The 17,771-nt window shown below is 39.1% G+C and overlaps 1 protein-coding gene across 1 annotated transcript in view; it reads right to left on the reverse strand.

The window, feature by feature from the left end:
• Positions 1-3,294: 3,294 nt before the first annotated feature.
• The window catches only part of LAMA4 (laminin subunit alpha 4), a 162,193-nt gene continuing 147,716 nt past the window's right edge, over positions 3,295-17,771 (reverse strand). The window contains exons 32-38 of the mRNA XM_053591244.1: positions 15,911-16,100; positions 14,593-14,748; positions 12,597-12,756; positions 10,514-10,644; positions 9,364-9,457; positions 8,776-8,895; positions 3,295-3,740 (exon numbers count right to left, since the gene is read on the reverse strand). Of these exons, the coding sequence (XP_053447219.1) occupies positions 3,595-3,740; positions 8,776-8,895; positions 9,364-9,457; positions 10,514-10,644; positions 12,597-12,756; positions 14,593-14,748; positions 15,911-16,100 (997 nt within the window). The 3' untranslated portion in view covers positions 3,295-3,594. The remainder of the gene's footprint in view (positions 3,741-8,775; positions 8,896-9,363; positions 9,458-10,513; positions 10,645-12,596; positions 12,757-14,592; positions 14,749-15,910; positions 16,101-17,771) is intronic.

Genomic DNA, 17,771 nt, shown 5'->3' on the forward strand with positions numbered 1-17,771 from the left:
ACTCTGAACTGGCAGGGGCTATAAAAATTATAATACTATAAACATTCAACCCATATTTCTCTGTATGAAGTGCTGACATGCTATGAATTAACCAAAACAAAAAACATGCTATTAATATTTTCTCTGTAGACAGAAGCTGGGAGGATCTGATCCCATCTAAGAACTGACTGAGTCCATCTCTTATAAATGGTAAATTCACAGTTTTAGAAGATCAATGTGTGGTTTTTAAGAAGTATATGGATCAGTAGATTCTCATTTACTTAGCATAAGAATGTACGGGGAGACCGAAGACCCCCTTCTTGGCAAGGGAAAACACCCCCAGAAGAGGGGAAAAACTGAGAAATAAGCTGAGCAAGGTGGAATAAAAACAATTTAGCTAGTTTCCTTTTAACATAACAATTGAATTACTTGTCTGGGCAGTTTCAGCTTTTACTGGAAGCCTGGCTTGTAAGAGATACAGCTTACAAACACCCCTGCTGGGTCTGTAAGCACTCTGAAGTACAAGGGCTGTAACAGAAGCTGTGTGGAAGGCCTGGGAAGGAACATTAACCAGGCCGACCCCTGCCAGTCAATAGTCAACAACCTTCCAGAAGCAAATACCCATTGTGGTGATTTGTATAATGCCCAGGGCAGAGATCAAGAGAATAGCTCAAGCCCTGAGATGTGAGCATGAGGGATTGTACCCTAACCACAGAGGGAATGCCTCTGGGTGGAGATAAGGGGAGAATTCCTCTTTCTACCCATTCTGCAGAGGAGGCTGATGATATCACGTCTGCTCCACAGAGAACTAGAGGGGATAACCTCCCCCAACGGATCTGTGTGTGTGACCACAAATAGGAGGCTGCCCCACACATGGCTCAGGTTCCAGATTTCTCAAGGCTGCCCAGATCCTTAAAGTTAATTATTATGTAGATAGAATAAGAACATGCTTACTCATAGAAACTGAGTGAAACACCTCTTTCACTTTCATTTTCCCCAGTCAATTGCTGCAGGTTCCACAGGTCTTAAAAGACCCTGCCCCTGGGGCAGAACTCTGGCAAGAATGTGAATTACTAATTCTGCCTTTGTAATTGTGGAGAAGTAATGAGTTTTTATTTATTTATTTTATTAATTAATTATTTAAATGAGTCTCACTCTGTTGTTCAGCTAGAGTGCCAGGGTGTCAACCTAGCTCACAGCAAATTTGAACTCTTGGGCTCAAGTGATCCTCCTGCCTCAGTCTCCTGAATAGCTATGACTATAGGTGCCCATCATGATATCTGGTTAATTTTTCTATTTTTAGTTGAGATGGGGTCTCCCTCTTGCTCAGGCTAGTTTCTAACTCCTGAGTTCAAGGGGTCTTCCCACCTGGCCTCTCAGAGTGCTAGGATTACAGCTGTGAGCCATTGCTCCTGACCTATGGTAGGTTTTAGTTTGCATAAATGTGAATCTGTGAGTGACTGCTGGTGCTATTGGAGGTCCAAAAAGGGTCTTCAAGTTGGCTCCTTTAGTTTTACTTTGTGCAACTGCTGAGGATGAGGGAATAGAATGGCCCCAGGAGAATCTTTTAGAAAAGAAAACAATAGATAATTTCAGAGCCATTCCACCTGTTTAGGTCTGATGGAGGCATTATCATAAGGGTTTAGTGTTTTAAGCACTGTTTCAGTTAAGATCCCAGACTCTTTGATTTAAAGTCTTTTAGCCCAGAGCTGTATATGGTTTTTGTAAAGTTTTGTTTGGTCTGCATAACATTTTCCCTTTGTGGTTCTGTTGTTTTAATTGCCAACTGAACAATCAGGCCATTTAAAGCCACCTGAATTGGGCAGCACCTGTGGCTCAATGGGTAGGTCGCTGGCCCCATATACCAAGGGTGGTGGGTTTGAACCCAGCCCCAGCCAAACTGCAACAAAAATTTAGCTGGGTGTTGTGGTGGGCACCTGTAGTCCCAGCTACTCAGAAGGCTGAGGCAAGAGAATCATTTAAGTCCTGGATTTGGAGGTTGCTGTGAGCTGTGATGCTACAGCACTCTACCGAGGGCAACAAAGTGAGCCTTTGTCTCTAAAAAAATAAAATAAATAAAGCCACCTGAATCTCACGTTTCCAGCTTCTTTGGAAATTCTGGCCCTTCAGGGTGTTCTTTTTATATTGGCAATTGGCTGAACTGATTTCCTCTGCCTGTTTAGTTGAGCCTTAGCAAATGCCCTCTTTGTTTTCTCAGTGAGAAAATCACTCTGTAATGGTACCTCTCTACTCTGGTTGACTTGAAGATAAACCATCTTCAAAGGCACAGGGGCAAGGGCACAGTCATGCTGCCCCTGGAGGCTGGCAGTCTTATTTCCAGTGCTGAATGACAGCAGGCAATTTACCTGAGCTGCAAATGTTACATCATGGGGTTAGTGTGACAAATAATAATCACCTGCAGCTCATCATGGTGGCTGGCACTTAGTAAGTTCTCTACACACAAACATTAGCTATTTTCAGTGATTTCTTTAATCATTATCATTATCTATGTACCAGAATATAGGCAAGTATGCATATCTTTTCAAGGTAAGAGATTGTTTCATTCCTTTTGGTAGTTTCTCAAAATATTTTATACCCCCCTCCCTTCAGAAATTAATTTGTTTTATGTATCTTCAATCCTGCTGATATTAGGGCTGCTTTCTCTCATTCTATCTTCTGAGTTGATTATCTTTTCTTGTATAATTATATTTTCATGTATAATTCTATATTTTAATATTCTAGACTTTATTAATATAGCTACTTGGAAAAATTATAAAATTTTAGAAATAAGACTAGTGTTGCAGGTATGTGCGGAACAGACTTTCAATAAAAAGACTTTAATGCTTTTAAATTGAATTTTATGATTTTGTCCTACTGTTTTTCCTGTGATGTCCTTGATGATTCCCATAAAACATGCAATAATGGCAGCGATAATATTCTATTGGAGCCTCCCCTTATGTACAATTTTATTTTTCTTTTAAGGTGATAAGGCAGGATAAAAAGTAGTTTGTTTATATTTTTTCTTGTCTAGAAAAAAATTAAATTATACTACCATTTTCTAGTAATCTGTTAGAAATTTACTTTCTTAAATCTCAATAGTTGCTGCTATAGACCTAAGATATTCTTGTTATACTGATAGACCAAAGTACTAAAATATCTATTATCTAATTTTATATTATATGTAAATTAGTAAATCTTTTCAAGATAAAAAAGGTAGCTTAGGAAAAAGATATTTTGGTATATACTGAACATTATCTTCCCTGAAAGAAAGATGAATCTGAGAATCTAGCCGCTCTTTAAAAATGTGTGCCAGTGTTTATTTAGAATCCCTTCTATTTTATTAGAAACAGGAACAGTAATTTCACCAGTAGGAAGTGTGTGCTTTCAATACAAGTAAGTTTACCACTCCTTCGATTGTTGTCCATTGTAGACATTTTATATCCAAGGTAAGAATCCAGGTCGAAAATAAGAAGCATACAGTCCCTGATGATTCATTTAAGTCCTGGTAACTAGAGGAATGCTTCCAGCAGAAGAGTTGCTGTTCTTCTTGGCTGACTTTGGGTTTATCTCAGTGCTCTACAGAACTCTGTAGTTGAGTAGCTGTGTTCTGTTGCATCAGGCTGCTGGACAGGAGTTGATGCTCACTGCGCCGCTGACCAGGGCTGCTTTACTGAAGCTCACTGGGCGCCCGTCAATTACAAAGTGGCGGATGCAGCCTGTGAAGGGTTTGCTGGGGGCCAAGCGTGGTGTCAGTAGAGACTCTGAAAAGAGAGAGTTATAAAAATGAAGATTGCAATTCAATGAAAAGACTTTAATGCTTTTAAATTGAATTTTATGATTTTGTCCTACTGTCTTTGCTTTGGTGTCCTTGATGGTTCCTATAAAACACACAATAATGGCAATGATAATATTCTATTGGAGCATTCCAAGTCCAAATATTAGTTCTGGATAAAACGATATATAATAATTGCTCACATGAAGATGATTTACACGTCAAATATGGAATATAGTTGTAATTGACTCATTTCTCTGGAACATTATTTGTTTTTGAAGTAATATGAACATGTGGTAATTGTAATGTTTTGCCATGTTTTCTATGGCCAAATTTCTGGGCATTGAAGGGGTCTTCCCAGGATGAAGTTTACCACTTACATGTAAAGCCTAAGCAGCGAATTTTCACTTGGGCTGCAGTTATATTGTGTGCTTTGCTAAGAAGGGGGAAAGCAATTTTAGCTTCCACACTAGTTTTGGACTTGGTTAATGTTTCTGTTTAATTCATTACCCTCTGCCCTTAAGCCTCTACATTTTTGCCCAGCTCACACAATATAATGAGAAAATAATGAATTCAAATAAACTTTAATTTTTCTGAGCTGAGGGTTTAAGAGCTATAAATAGGATAATGATCACTAGTTAATAATCTTTGTGTGAGCACAGGTGCTCTGTGGTATGCCAGCAGAACTTTCTCCCCTTATCTTAATTAGAGATCTAGAAGAAGCCTTATGCTTATTGTGTGCTCACAATTAAATGTGTTAGGATGATAGAAGCTATACAATTTGAAACAATTTAGAAAGCTAGAAATATCATAAAATTAAAATCCGTTTAATCAAAGCTTATTATTATGTACGAGCGGCAATGTGAGCAGTAGCAGATAAAGGATGGAAAATATTTAGAAATCAGTAACTCAGGAAAGAACATAAAACAGGACAGCAAATTGAACATCAGCAAATAGCTGTAATAAGTTTCTAAGCAATAGAGTAAGAATCTGCTGAAGCTATGTACTGGAAATAAATCATGGAAATAGCTTTTCATATTTAGAACGATAATCATAAAGCTTTAGATTTGGAAGGGGCCTGAAAGATCAATTTCCTTTATTGTCTTAAGATTAGTATGACAATATATATTCCTCAAGCCTGCTCAGTGTACCTTGTCAGAATAAAAAATGAGTGATCGGGAAAGATTATGGGGGTAGAAACATCTAATGCTTCTGTTTATTTTGGAGACCAGATTTAGAACATAGGTTTACATTCTGCCCAAGCTTGCCACCCTTTGGTTTATGGGAGAAATCATCTGGAGGTAATAATTCATATAGCAATTATGTCTGCATAATTCACCAGACAATTTTATGAGTAGGTACTGACAGTAAGGTGTCCTAGGATCCTAAAGATTTGGTTAATAAAATCAATGCATTATTTTAAGAGAATGTTACCCAGGTTGAAGGCTTGACTAATATACAGAATAATGCAGGATTTTCAGGAGGGGAACGGGAATAGTTAGATTCACGTGTGGGTAACATTAACTTAAAATTTCTTAATTTTTAATTTAGATTTTGAAATTGTCATACACTGACGGTTTTTTTTTGTGTGTGGTTCTATGAGTTTTATGCATTAGCTTTTTATTGATAGAAATAATGAGTCACTAGGGTTCTGAATGATCGAAAGCACATCTTCTGAGTGATACAAGAGAACCAGCAAGGATTCCAAGAGAATTCAGTGCATATGGGGTATTTTTTTAATGGCTCAGATCCTTTCTTAGTGCTCTTGTTTCTGATGTGATTCTAGTGGAATTATTCTTGAACAGCTAAAAATGACATAATTATATACATTCAGCTTAAATTATAATTGCTTTTGTTCTGGGCTCGCTGGTATGATCCTTGATGGAATTAAAAGCTGCAGTAGTGGGCGGTGCCTGTGGCTCAAAGGAGTAGGGTGCCGGCCCCATATACTGGAGTTGGCAGGTTCAAAACCGGCCCTGGCCAAAAACTGCAAAAAGAAAAAAAAAAAAAGAGCTGCAGTGGTACAGTGGGCTGGTGGTTAGGCCCCCTGGTCTGCTCGTTCCTATGTGCTGGCTCATTAGTTGAGGTTTGCTATTCCTTATATGTCTCAGGCAGCCTGAAGCTGGCTTCAGGCACGTTTTGCTCCTCCAGTCTGTGGAGCTTAACAACTCTTGTAGTGAGTTGCTAAAACACGGCAGACACACGTGAGGCCAGAATCAGAACGTAAAAACAAACAAAAGTCAAGGAGAAGTATTTGTTTTAATGATGTAGTAAGAATCTGGGTGCAGAGTGAAGAACACGTGCTGTAGCTTCCAGGAGGGACAGCCATGCTCTTTCGTCCATCTCCTGGGCCCTACACAGAGCTCAACAGACAATCCATGTTGTATGTTGAATGGAGTTATATTCCCTTCCAGCAAGGAGTATACTATTTACTTCGATGATATTTTGTGCTGAGTGCTACAATAGTACTTTACCTACACATTGTAGGGAGAATGGGTGTGACTGTAAGTAGAAGTCTGAGCTTAGTCCCAAAGGCTAATAAGGAGTTAGGTGGGGAGGATTGGGAGAAGTTGTTCCTTTAAAAAGTACTAGGGAAGGAAAGGAAGAACATTTCCTGGAAATTGAGCCCTATGCCCTTGTGCAAAGCCTGGAGCAAACAGAGCATCACAGAATATTTAGGGAACTGCAAGTCCCAGAAGGCACAGGGAGACCCCAGAGGCCGGGCAAGGAGGAGGTGGAGGATCAAGAGCCTTGCATAGGATGCTGAATTTGATCCTCTGGGCCCTTGGGGACCTGTGAAATATCTTAAACTATGTTGCAATTTCTAGAAAGGAAGCAGTATGCAGAAATGTCAGAATTGATGGGTGACATTTTCCATACTGTACCTATATGAAATGCACTGGTGACCTTTGCCAGGATCCTTTCGAAAGTAATGCCAGGAGTAGGAGGAGAGGACTGGGGAATGGAGATGTGAATGGATGGAGGAAGTAACGGAGAGGAAAAAAATTGCTTTTTGAGGGTCTCAAATATTTATTTCAACACTCAGTTACCATCACTGTCAATGATGGTGAAAAATTCACACAATGGAGAAGAGCACTTCGTTGCTAAAATTTGAAAAATTCACACAATGGAGAAGAGCACTTAGTTGTTACAATTTGGGGAGTACCCAATGTGAGATGTTTAATTTTTGTTTGTTTGTTTGTTTGAGTCTTGCTCTATCCCCTGGGTTAGAGTGCAGTCGAGTCAGGATAGCTCACAGCAACCTCAAACTCCTGGGTTCAAGTAATCTTCCTGTCTCGGCATCATGAGTACCTGGGACTACAAGCATGCACCATGACTGCCTGGCTAATTTTTCTATTTTTTTGTAGAGATGGGCTCTCCTTTCCCTCAGGCTGATCTTGGACTCCTAGTTTCAAGTGATCCTCCCAGCTCAGCCTCCCAAAGTGCTAGGAGTACAGGTATGAGCCACTGCGCTCAGCCCAGATGCTTAATTTTGTCTGTGTTTTCTCACTCTGTGAAAACTTTGTCTGCCTTTACATGAGTCAGTCTAACATAATCTAGTTAGAAGATTATGAAAATCCCCACCAGGCCAGGTATAGAAAGACAAATATCACACCTTTAAAGTAGCTAGAAAAGTGGAGCTCATGGAAGTAAAAAGGAGAATGGTGATTACCAGAAGCTGGGAAGGGAAGGGGAAAGGGGTGATGAAGAAAAGTTGGTTAATGGGTACAAAAATATGGTTAGATAGAAGTTCCAGTATTGGACAGTACAGTAGGAAAATTATAGTTAACAATAATTTATTTTGTGTATAACTAGAAGAGAAGAATTGTAATGTCCCCAACACAAAGAAAAATTAATATTTGAGGCAATAAATATCCCAATTACCCTGATTAAACATTTTATACGGTTATCAAAATACTATATGTATACCCAAAATATGTACAACTATGATATGTCAATACAAATTCCCCACCAAATTCCAGATGGGAAAGCTTGGTTACCTAATTCTTATATCCCTCGCCCCAGCTACAGAATTCAGCTTTTCCAAGTTAGTGAAATATAATAAATGTATTCAACACAAGGATGTGATCCTTTCTTCAGAAGTTTAAAACAGTTTGGGGAAGGGGTATCCAGAAGTATCTTCCTATCACTGTCTGGATTATACACCATTCTTGGCAGATGGTAGCAGTGGTTACTGATGATGTTTACAGGATTGCAGCTGGGAATCTCTCTTAGGTAATGTTATTACATAAACACAACAGAACTTAGGGTCTGCAGCTGTTTTTGTGATTCAAACTCATTGTGGACAGGGAGAACTACACGGTCTTTCCTGCTAAGGAAGGGAGGAATTATCAGCAAACTTAATCCTCCAAATTTCTCAGATCCTAAAGTGGTGTTAGTAAATGAGTTTTCTTTGAGTTGTAAGTAAACTAGAGCATATGTTTCCCTGTGCACATGTGTAGTGAGTACTTAAAGGGAAAAGAGATTTAAAAAATAAGCAAATGTGTCAAGGGAGTGTAATACCTACTGGTTAGAATGCTGTGGCTAGTTCTCAAGTGTCACTTTGTCACGCTTTTTCCTATTAAAGGACACTATATAAAATCTTTTGAGTTATTAGGTGAATTATGAGAATACATGGCTCAATTCTTAGTACTATAATAATAATTATGAGGACTTACCGTTTTTTGGATTTGAAAACTTTTCCTTTATAAACAACATTTATGGCCAGGCACGGTGGCTCATGCCTGTAATCCTAGCACTCTGGGAGGCTGGGGCGAGTGGATTGCCTGAGCTCACAGTTCGAGACAAGCCTGAGCAAGAGTGAGACCCCTCCTCTAAAAATCGCCAGGTGTTACGATGGGTGCCTGTAGTCCTAGCTCTTGGGAGGCAGAGGCAAGAGGATCACTTGAGCCCAAGAGTTTGAGGTTGCTGTGAGCTATGACTCCATGGCACTCTACCGAGGGCGACAAAGTGAGACTCTGTCTCAAAAAACAAAAACAAAAAAACACAAAAACAACATTTACCTGGAACACCTCCAACAAACACAGGCTCTCTGTGATCAACTGGTTTTGGATTCAGTGGTCCAACCACATGATTCACTTCAGAGTCTACATCCAGCTGTACCACATTTGAATCTCTAATAACTGAAATACAGGGAAAAGATTGGTCATAAGTGGCAGTGAAGGGATGACTGTTCACATGAAAGAGACTAATATCACAGCAATGGCTTTTATTTATTCCAGAATAAGAGCCCACACTGTCTCCTATATAATTGAAAACATCAGTGATGTTTAATGTTTAACCAAATAATCACCGTAACATTTTCCTTTGAAAGGGAGAATGCTTTACTCTTGTATTACCTTTTTACTCTGTAAGTTATGTATTATTTAAACAATTTCCCAGCATTATTTTGGCAGCATTCATATTTTCAAATTACATGCAGGTTCAATGTACATGTTTTAGTAAAATAACCCCTGACTCTGTTTTCTTGGCTACTTTTAGACTTTAATCTATCACCTGTCAGAGTTTAATTTTTTCCAGGTCATCATCCCACAGGCGGGTGTGCAGGCTCACCTTTGTAAAGGAGACCCAGGACACTCAGCTTTTCTTACCTGTAATTCTGTGCCATCTGCCGTCACAGAGACTCTGTTTGGGTGTTACTGAGGTGGAAAAGTCTCTGATGCCATTATTGACTTTCACTATGACCTGCAAAAGCCAGGACACGTTATATAATTTAGTTTTGTTTCTCCTTATTGTGATAAAACTAAATTTCTTAAATAATTTACCAGTGAAGCAGTACACAATTTGCAATTTGAACACAAGGTGTCACTCTTTGGTAGGCTATCGCTTACACTGGGGTTGCTCCTGGGAGAGAAGAAAATAACCACACAGGAGAGAAAATAGGAAGAGAGGGACAGTAAGAAATACAATGAATTCCTTTAGTTTCTAAAGATGGAGTGTGTTATACCGGGGTAAAGCACTGGTGAAGAGCAGGGACTTCGAAGGCGACTGCCAGGCTCCTGTGTATCTTACTCTCTGCCTCGGTTTTCTCATTTGTAAAAGGAGGGTGATAGTATTACCCACATCGTGGAGATGATGGGAGGATTGAATGAGCCAATCCACAGAAACCTCACACATGGTAAACACCACTGAAGGATAAGTTTTATTGTTATATAAATAGTTTGATAGACTATACTAGAACCCTAATAAAATCCATTATATTAAGTTAGAGTACTCTTTTTCCTAAATATTTATTTGAATACCTCCATAAATATTCTTTAGTGATACTTTGGGATGAAATGGTAGTTACAGCAGAAGTTTTTATTTCTAGCCATTGAGAATAAATTGTAATATATAAATATATATGTGTAAATATCTGGTGTACATATATCAGCTATACAAATAGATGTTTGGAAAGGTGTTTTAGTGTTTACTGATTTTCATAATTGGATATGGTTGCTTCTTCCATTTGGTGAAAAGTTTTCTTCTAATTTTTTTGTTAAAACACTTTATGTTGTTATCAGTGACTTTTTGGGGTTAATTTGTCATTTTTTTTATGACCCTTTGTTCTAATCAAATCAGCTCTAAAACATGAATCCGAATCTAAATATTGCCTGCATTTAAATTCCACATTGCAGCTTCCTTATTTTTTTTTTTCCAGTTAGGAAAGATCGATGATATAATCCTGTGAGATAAATGTGCTTCAGATCAGGAATCCAAGGTTAGATGAGACAAATTGTCAAAAAAATTTCAAGACGCTACCTGCCCATTTTTCATGTGAACATTTAGGTACTCCCCATTGACACTGTGGCCATGGACAAGGGTTCCGGAACTGCTTCTAGGACGGACTTCAAATGCAATTTCAAACTTTAATCCAATATTGAAAGATTCATCTGTGGAGAGAAATCCTATAAACTCTCAAGAACAGCAAGATAGATTTTGTAACTATGGTGTGATTATGTAATTATATATTTTTGTATTTGTTTTTGAATGTTTGATGCATTTTTCTTTTTTTTTTTTTGTAGAGACAGAGTCTCACTTTATGGCCCTCGGTAGAGTGCCGTGGCCTCACACAGCTCACAGCAACCTCCAACTCCTGGGCTTAGGCGATTCTCCTGCCTCAGCCTCCCGAGTAGCTGGGACTACAGGCGCCCGCCACAACGCCCGGCTATTTTTTGGTTGCAGTTCGGCCGGGGCCGGCTTTGAACCCGCCACCCTTGGTATATGGGGCCGGCGCCTTACCGACTGAGCCACAGGCTCCGCCTGTTTGATGCATTTTTCAACAGATAAGTAGAAAGTGACTTTTTCATATCAAATTCACTATGGAAAGCTCTGTTAGGTACTAGGATAACTAACATCACTCCTGTCATGCATGGGGCATGAGGCTGGGAACAATGGCTAAAAATACTCTATGTGTTATGAGAGTTTAGGAAAGAATAAGTTAATTCCAAAAAGCAGCACCATTTAATATGTCCCTGTGAGGAGGACAGGGCAATCTGGGCAGAGGAAGTAGCTTGAACACAGGTGCAGAAGCTGGAATGCTTGGAGAGCACGGTGCAGGCCAATGGGGCTGGACTGTCTTTGCAAGAGGAGAATGAGGTGAGTGGGGAGCCACATTGGGAAGGGCCCTGGGGGAAGTGAGACTTAATTTTGTAGTCACCAAGAATAGGAGCAGACTTGGTCAGACATGTTTTTAAAAATAATTCTTAAGCAAAAACCTAACTGGTGCCAGTGCTGCAGAGCATTTCAGAGAAGACAGGAAATGAGAGCGGCTGAAATTGAGGTGATTCCCAAAAGTTCTTATTAAGAATAGATGCGTTTACTCCAAGAACTTACGGCAAACCTGGGCATCTTAATAATGTTCATGTGACATGTCTCCTTATAAGTCACTTTTTAATTTTTCCTGCTATTAGTTAACACTAATAGCATAGTGTTATTGGCATAGTGCAAATTGTGCAGGTTGCTATGCATTTCAAGCTGTCCAAACCTATAGCATTCTTATCTCTGAAATTCAATGAAGGACTGAGAAATGTGAGTGTAGGTGTTTTAGTAGGAAGAAGGGGGGAGGAGGGCAGAGAAGGAGAATGAAATCATGAGCCAAAGGGAGGAAGTACTACCTCTAGTTACTCTATTAGACATGGTGGTGGCTTAAAAAAGGATACTTGGCTGCATTGCATTTCATTATTCAGGGTCTGCACAGAGCACCGAAGTGTCTTGAGGGCAGGGAACATGTGATTTTATACCCCTTTGCTATCCTCATTCTGGTGCCTTCTTCACACCCAAGGTTTGCTCTATAGAATGTTGGAATGGATTGAACGATGATGTTTGTGTATAGTCTGCCAGGATTTTATTTCATTTTGGAATGATAGTCCATTCATTTGACATAGGGATTATCATATAGGAGGCATGCCACAAAAAGTGTTGAATGAATGAGAGAGTAATGATGGAGGGGAATAAAAACCCAGAAACAAAACTTCCGAAGGATAGTATTGTCTGCTGTTGTTGCAGGTCGCGGGGAAGAAGTGGAACTTCCTTTACAGGGACAATGGTTCATACGAGAGAGAACAGAGCAAGACGTCGGGGAGCAGCATAGGCAGTTCTGAAGGAGCTGAGATGGACGGTCTGCATCGAGAAGTTTGGCAGCTGTGAAGAAGCTCTGGTCGGGGATAGCAAACAGGGAGGTGTCCAGGGGTCGGAGGGGGGAAAGGTGGCCCTTGTGGAAAGAGGTCATCTTCTAGGACTGAGTTTGACATTCTCAATTTTTTACTCAGGGCCAGATATTGCTTGCTCATCATATCCAGGAAAGAAACATTTCATAACTCATGTTTTTAATATAACTTGTTACCTAGAACCACATATCCTCCTTCTGTTGAGAAGTAAGTTCCTGTTTCCATCGGACCTTCGAAACAAGGAGTCACACTAAATGTCTGAGAAGCAGAGGTGATGGAGGCCCCATTGAGCTGGAGATTGCTGAGACAGCCACTGAAACTGTAGACCGAATTAATCTGAGAGAAGAAGACATGTCTTAAAATCCATTTTCTCAACACATGCACCAAGGGTAAGCGAAATGTGGGGGTTTGAATTTTGAGAGAAACCAAGTAATTCCTTGTCTTATTTATTTTAGCTATCTGAATGATCAATACTTTTCCAGGTAGCTGCTTACTAGTTCTTGAAGCTGGAATTTTTTACTTGATAATGTCAACCTGTTGTAATTAAACTATGGAAATTTTTTTTTTTTTTTTTTTTTTTTGTAGAGACAGAGTCTCACTTTACTGCCCTCGGTAGAGTGCCGTGGCATCACTCGGCTCACAGCAACCTCCAGGTCTTGGGCTTATGCGATTCTCTTGCCTCAGCCTCCCGAGTAGCTGGGACTACAGGCGCCCGCCACAAAGCCCGGCTATTTTTTGTTGCAGTTTGGCCGGGGCTGGGTTTGAACCTGCCACCCTCGGTATATGGGGCTGGCGCCCTACTCACTGAGCCACAGGCGCCTCCCAATCTATGGAAATTTTTAAGTAACAACTTGACAAACTAAATTGCAGCTATGGTTTTCAAATTGAACATTAGAAGTGTTCTAGTTTCTTTTCCTTCAAGAAAGACGGCTATGCCCAAGACCACCTAATGCTGATAAAAGCTAGCAAAGTTTTTAACTTAAATCTCCCATAGCTAAATAAGCAGCAGACTATCTCTGTGCTTGAGAATTTATTCTACCATTGGCCATGAAACTTGGTCCATTTTATGCCACTGATTTCATATTGCATTTAGAAATCTTTTTTTTTTTTTTTTTTTTGAGACAGAGTCTCACTATGTCACCCTCGGTAGAGTGCCATGGTGTCACAGCTCACAGCAATCTCAAACTCTTGGGCTTAAGTGATTCTCTTGCCTCAGCTTCCTAACTAGCTGAGACTACAGGTGCCCGTCACAATGCCTGGCTATTTTTTGGTTGCAGTTGTCATTGTTGTTTAGCAGGCCCGGGCTGGGCTCGAACCTGCCAGCTTTGGTGTATGTGGCCTGCACCCTACTCACTGAGCTACAGGCACTGAGCCTGTATGTAGAAATCTTTTAAAGAGGTTGATATGAAATTGGGACTGCCTATTTAAAATATAATTATAATATAAACTTTTTTGCTTTATCTGCACATATTAATGGATCTTAGAGATGTGTTATTTAACACTTAGTGCTAAAGGCAATACTAATTTATGTTAAGAAAAACTTAATCAAATTCTTTGATACCCTTCCTTTACTACTAAATATTTTTGAAAGGTGCAATATTTTTAATTTTCATATTACATAAATAACATGTATTATACTATATTCTCACTTATCCCCAGGGTAACTGCATTTCTGTGCACATTTACATTCTGTGTCTGTGTGTAGGAAGCAAAAATGGGATCACAGTTTACATAATAACCTAGCACATTTCTTTCACTCAATAATATGGAAAGAATTGCTTTCTTTTTTGGTATCTCTTTAAAAAATGATAGTAATTGTATACAGTTATGATTTAATAAAAACAAACAAACAAACAAAAAAACAAACAAAAAAATAAAAATAAAAAATGATAGTAAAGGGTACTGGCTAACCAAGTAAGATTCCCTAGAGATACATTTTCATGACATTTTTATCTCTGAAACTTTTTTCATCTCACATGTACTTTAGAATCAAACAGATCATTCCTGAATTTGTAATGTGACAGGGCAGACAACCCGTAGGACAATATTCACTTTGATATTCCATCTCCAGCCAAACTACCAATTTACTCTTGCCAGTTTCCCATTCTGTAAAATGAGGGTCTCAAATAAGTGATCTTTCACGCCTAAAGATCAGTGTCTGTGCCGGCTTACCTGGACATTTTTCACAGCCCTTCCCGGAGCCACACCTCCCAAATAAATGGGACCCTTGATTTTCCAGGTAGCTGCAATAGAAGGAAGACTTTCTTCTAGGACTCGAAGACCATCTATTACCAGTCGGCCGCTGCTCTTTTCTCGAATAAATATCACCTGAATGCAGAGAAGGAAAACACAGCTTGTCTTGGGTACATACTAAACTTGCAGAAAAGGCTGCGTTGCCCCTCCTTCCAAGTCTGCTACTGCAGCGCTGTGGAAAATCTGCAGAGTTTACTTTTTTTTTTTTATTAAATCATAGCTGTGTACATTAATGCAATCATGGGGCATAATGTGCTGGTTTTACGTACAATTTGAAATGCTTTCATAAAACTGGTCAACATAGCTTTCAGGGCATTTTCTTAGTTATTGTGTTAAGTCATTTATATGTAAAATTTACTAGGTGTAGAATATAAATGACAAAGAGTTTCCTTTAAAAACCAGTCTCTTCTCGGAAGGTCAAGAGTTTGTTTCTTCCTTTGTTGGGGGTGGGGGTGGGGTTCTGGCATTCCAGTTTTTAGAATGACAGAAACCATCCCTTATCGATTCTGTTTTGTTGTGCAGCGTATCCCTCTATTGTCTCCAGGCCTCCCTGCTTTGCAAACATAGGTGTACTTTTTCCTGCTTACCTTCACTTTACCACTTCATGTATTAGAGGAAATGATCCGTATATTTTCTGACGTTTAGATAGAATGATTTAAATCTACAGCCTTAATTTCTGAAGACAGCTTATATTTAGCCAAGTTCTCTGTGAAGTTCTTCCCAGTTTACCAGCCCACGTGTTCCCTGCCTCTCTCAAACTTGCAGTTAATTGGTAATGCACCTTGCATTGCTTACTCTTGTCATTACTACCCACCGATTTCTGTCAATATTTATGTGCTCCCCCTGGGACAGATATCCTGTCTTCCTGATTTATTCTTCACTTTGTGTCTTCCACAGCTTAGCCTATAAAAGACTCTCAGTAATGATTGTTGAAAATTAAGAACCTATAAACAGTGGGGAAAAGTTAAGTGAAAATCAATAGAAACCAAACTTCAGTTACATTGGCTGTTGATCCTTTGGTTAAAATAAATACACTTAGCCTTTGTCTCTTTTTAGATAGTATGTTTCAAAATTTTTGTCAGGAATTAATAGAAGTTTTTGAAACTGAACTCTGAGTGTACTGCAGCAGAATTTTATAATGGCTATTTCTGAAGAGATCAGTGGTGGGGCATTAGGGTCAGTCCATTTGATAATGGTAGAGATTTGCCAATAATGCTATTCTCTGCCCTCAACTTACATCGTGCCATGATCCATCATTGTATTTCTCCTGGCTTCTAATCTTCAGTTTCTTGTGGTCCACATTAAACATGAAAACCAAGCGGCCGTGGGCCAAAAACAGAGTCATGAAGTCATTCTCTTCTTGATCTGAGACATAGAAAATCATGCCATGGGAGGAACGAGTTTTCAGACGAATGGAAAACTGAGATCTGGTAAATGAAAAACAAAAGCTTACCAAATATAAAATGAGACTAAGGATAATCTCCAACTTCTCAAAGTAACACTGTGTAAGAGAGAATAAATAAGCGGCCATTCTATCTAATCCCAAGCAGCATTATTTCTAATTATTCCTTTAGTGTTGTTAATGAATATTGGGTAAACGTGAATATTTCAAAAATGTATTTCTACTCCATATACAATAAAGATGTAGTCCACATTTAAGGAAGTGTTTCATTTAGGGATCTTACTATGTCTCACTTTGAAAATATGGTCGCAATTTTGTAAATGTATATATTAAGGAAGCTTATCCATGTAGATAAAATACTAGTGCATAATTAGTATGCATATGTAAATTTGCATAGAAATAATAATATTTGTGTATTATCTAAAATACAGATTAAATTTTTTGCCCAGTAACAATTCATCAGTGGAAATCACTCATTAAAAACATGTTAGAAGCAGCCACCTAAGTGTATAGAAATTAAACAAAACTTTCTACAAATTTAGCTCTAGGCTATGGATAAAGTTAACCTTCATTAGGTTAACTTCTAGTTTGATTAAATTCTTTCTGACAAATACAAAACACTGATTCTGCCTAGTAGGCAAGTAGCAAATTAGAAGGCAATAGAGGTTTTTTACTGAATGCATTGCTTGTATGAATGTTTGAAAGAGTTACATGAACCCAGGTCAAGTCAGTGGCTCACCACTGTAATCCTAGCACGTGGGGAGGCCGTGGCTGGAGAAGCACTTGAAGCCAGAAGTTCTAGACCAGCCTAGGCAACATAGCAAGATCTCTGTCTCCACAAAAGAAATAAAAAAATTAGCTATGTGCCGTGGCATGTGTTTGTAGTTCTAGCTGCTCAGGAGGCTGAGGTGGGAGGATTGCTTGAGCCCAGGAGTTGCAACATGGATGATAGACTGAGACCTTGACAGGGGTCCTCAGACTTTTTAAACAGTGGGTCAGTTCACTGTCCCTCAGACCATTGGAGGGCCAGACAATAGTTAAAAAAAAAAAAACTATGAACAAATTCCTATGCACACTGCACATATCTTATTTTGAAGTTAAAAAACAAAACGGGAACAAATGCAATCACACTGCCTCATGTGGCCCGCGGGCCGTAGTTTGAGGACCCCTGTAAAACAACAATAATAACAAATATCCTCAAACCTATATAAGAGTAGTTGAGTGCTAAAACTATGAAAATGAATCTCCAGTCATATTAAATAACCTGGAGATTCGTGAAATACCAGGAAGAGGTGATGGGGTTTGAGACAGCTGGAAGGCAATACATACAAGCATAATTGTATTTCAGAGACTCTCCTTATTAACCTCCCAGCAGTTAGAATGCATTCCCACTTACAATCTGGGAGCAATTTGTATGGGGAAGGGAAGATGATAGCAAGGTAGATAATTAGTCATTGGAAACTTGTTCCAGCTTCCTTTCCTCAATTGTCTTTTCTTTTTAATCAAACATAGCAAACTCCTGGGACGATGCTATTTTATTCACCTTAACATTTGAAGGAGAAAGTCACAGAGAATATAATTTATTGGAAAGCATAAATCATGTACTATTGATTTTGACGATAAAATAATAGGATTAAGGAGGCACAGATAAGAAGGATGATAGGAAAAAAGATAACATCTGGCAGACAAGGAGGGA

The sequence above is a fragment of the Nycticebus coucang genome, chromosome 5, assembly GCF_027406575.1.
Source record: "Nycticebus coucang isolate mNycCou1 chromosome 5, mNycCou1.pri, whole genome shotgun sequence".
Lineage (NCBI taxonomy): Eukaryota > Metazoa > Chordata > Mammalia > Primates > Lorisidae > Nycticebus > Nycticebus coucang.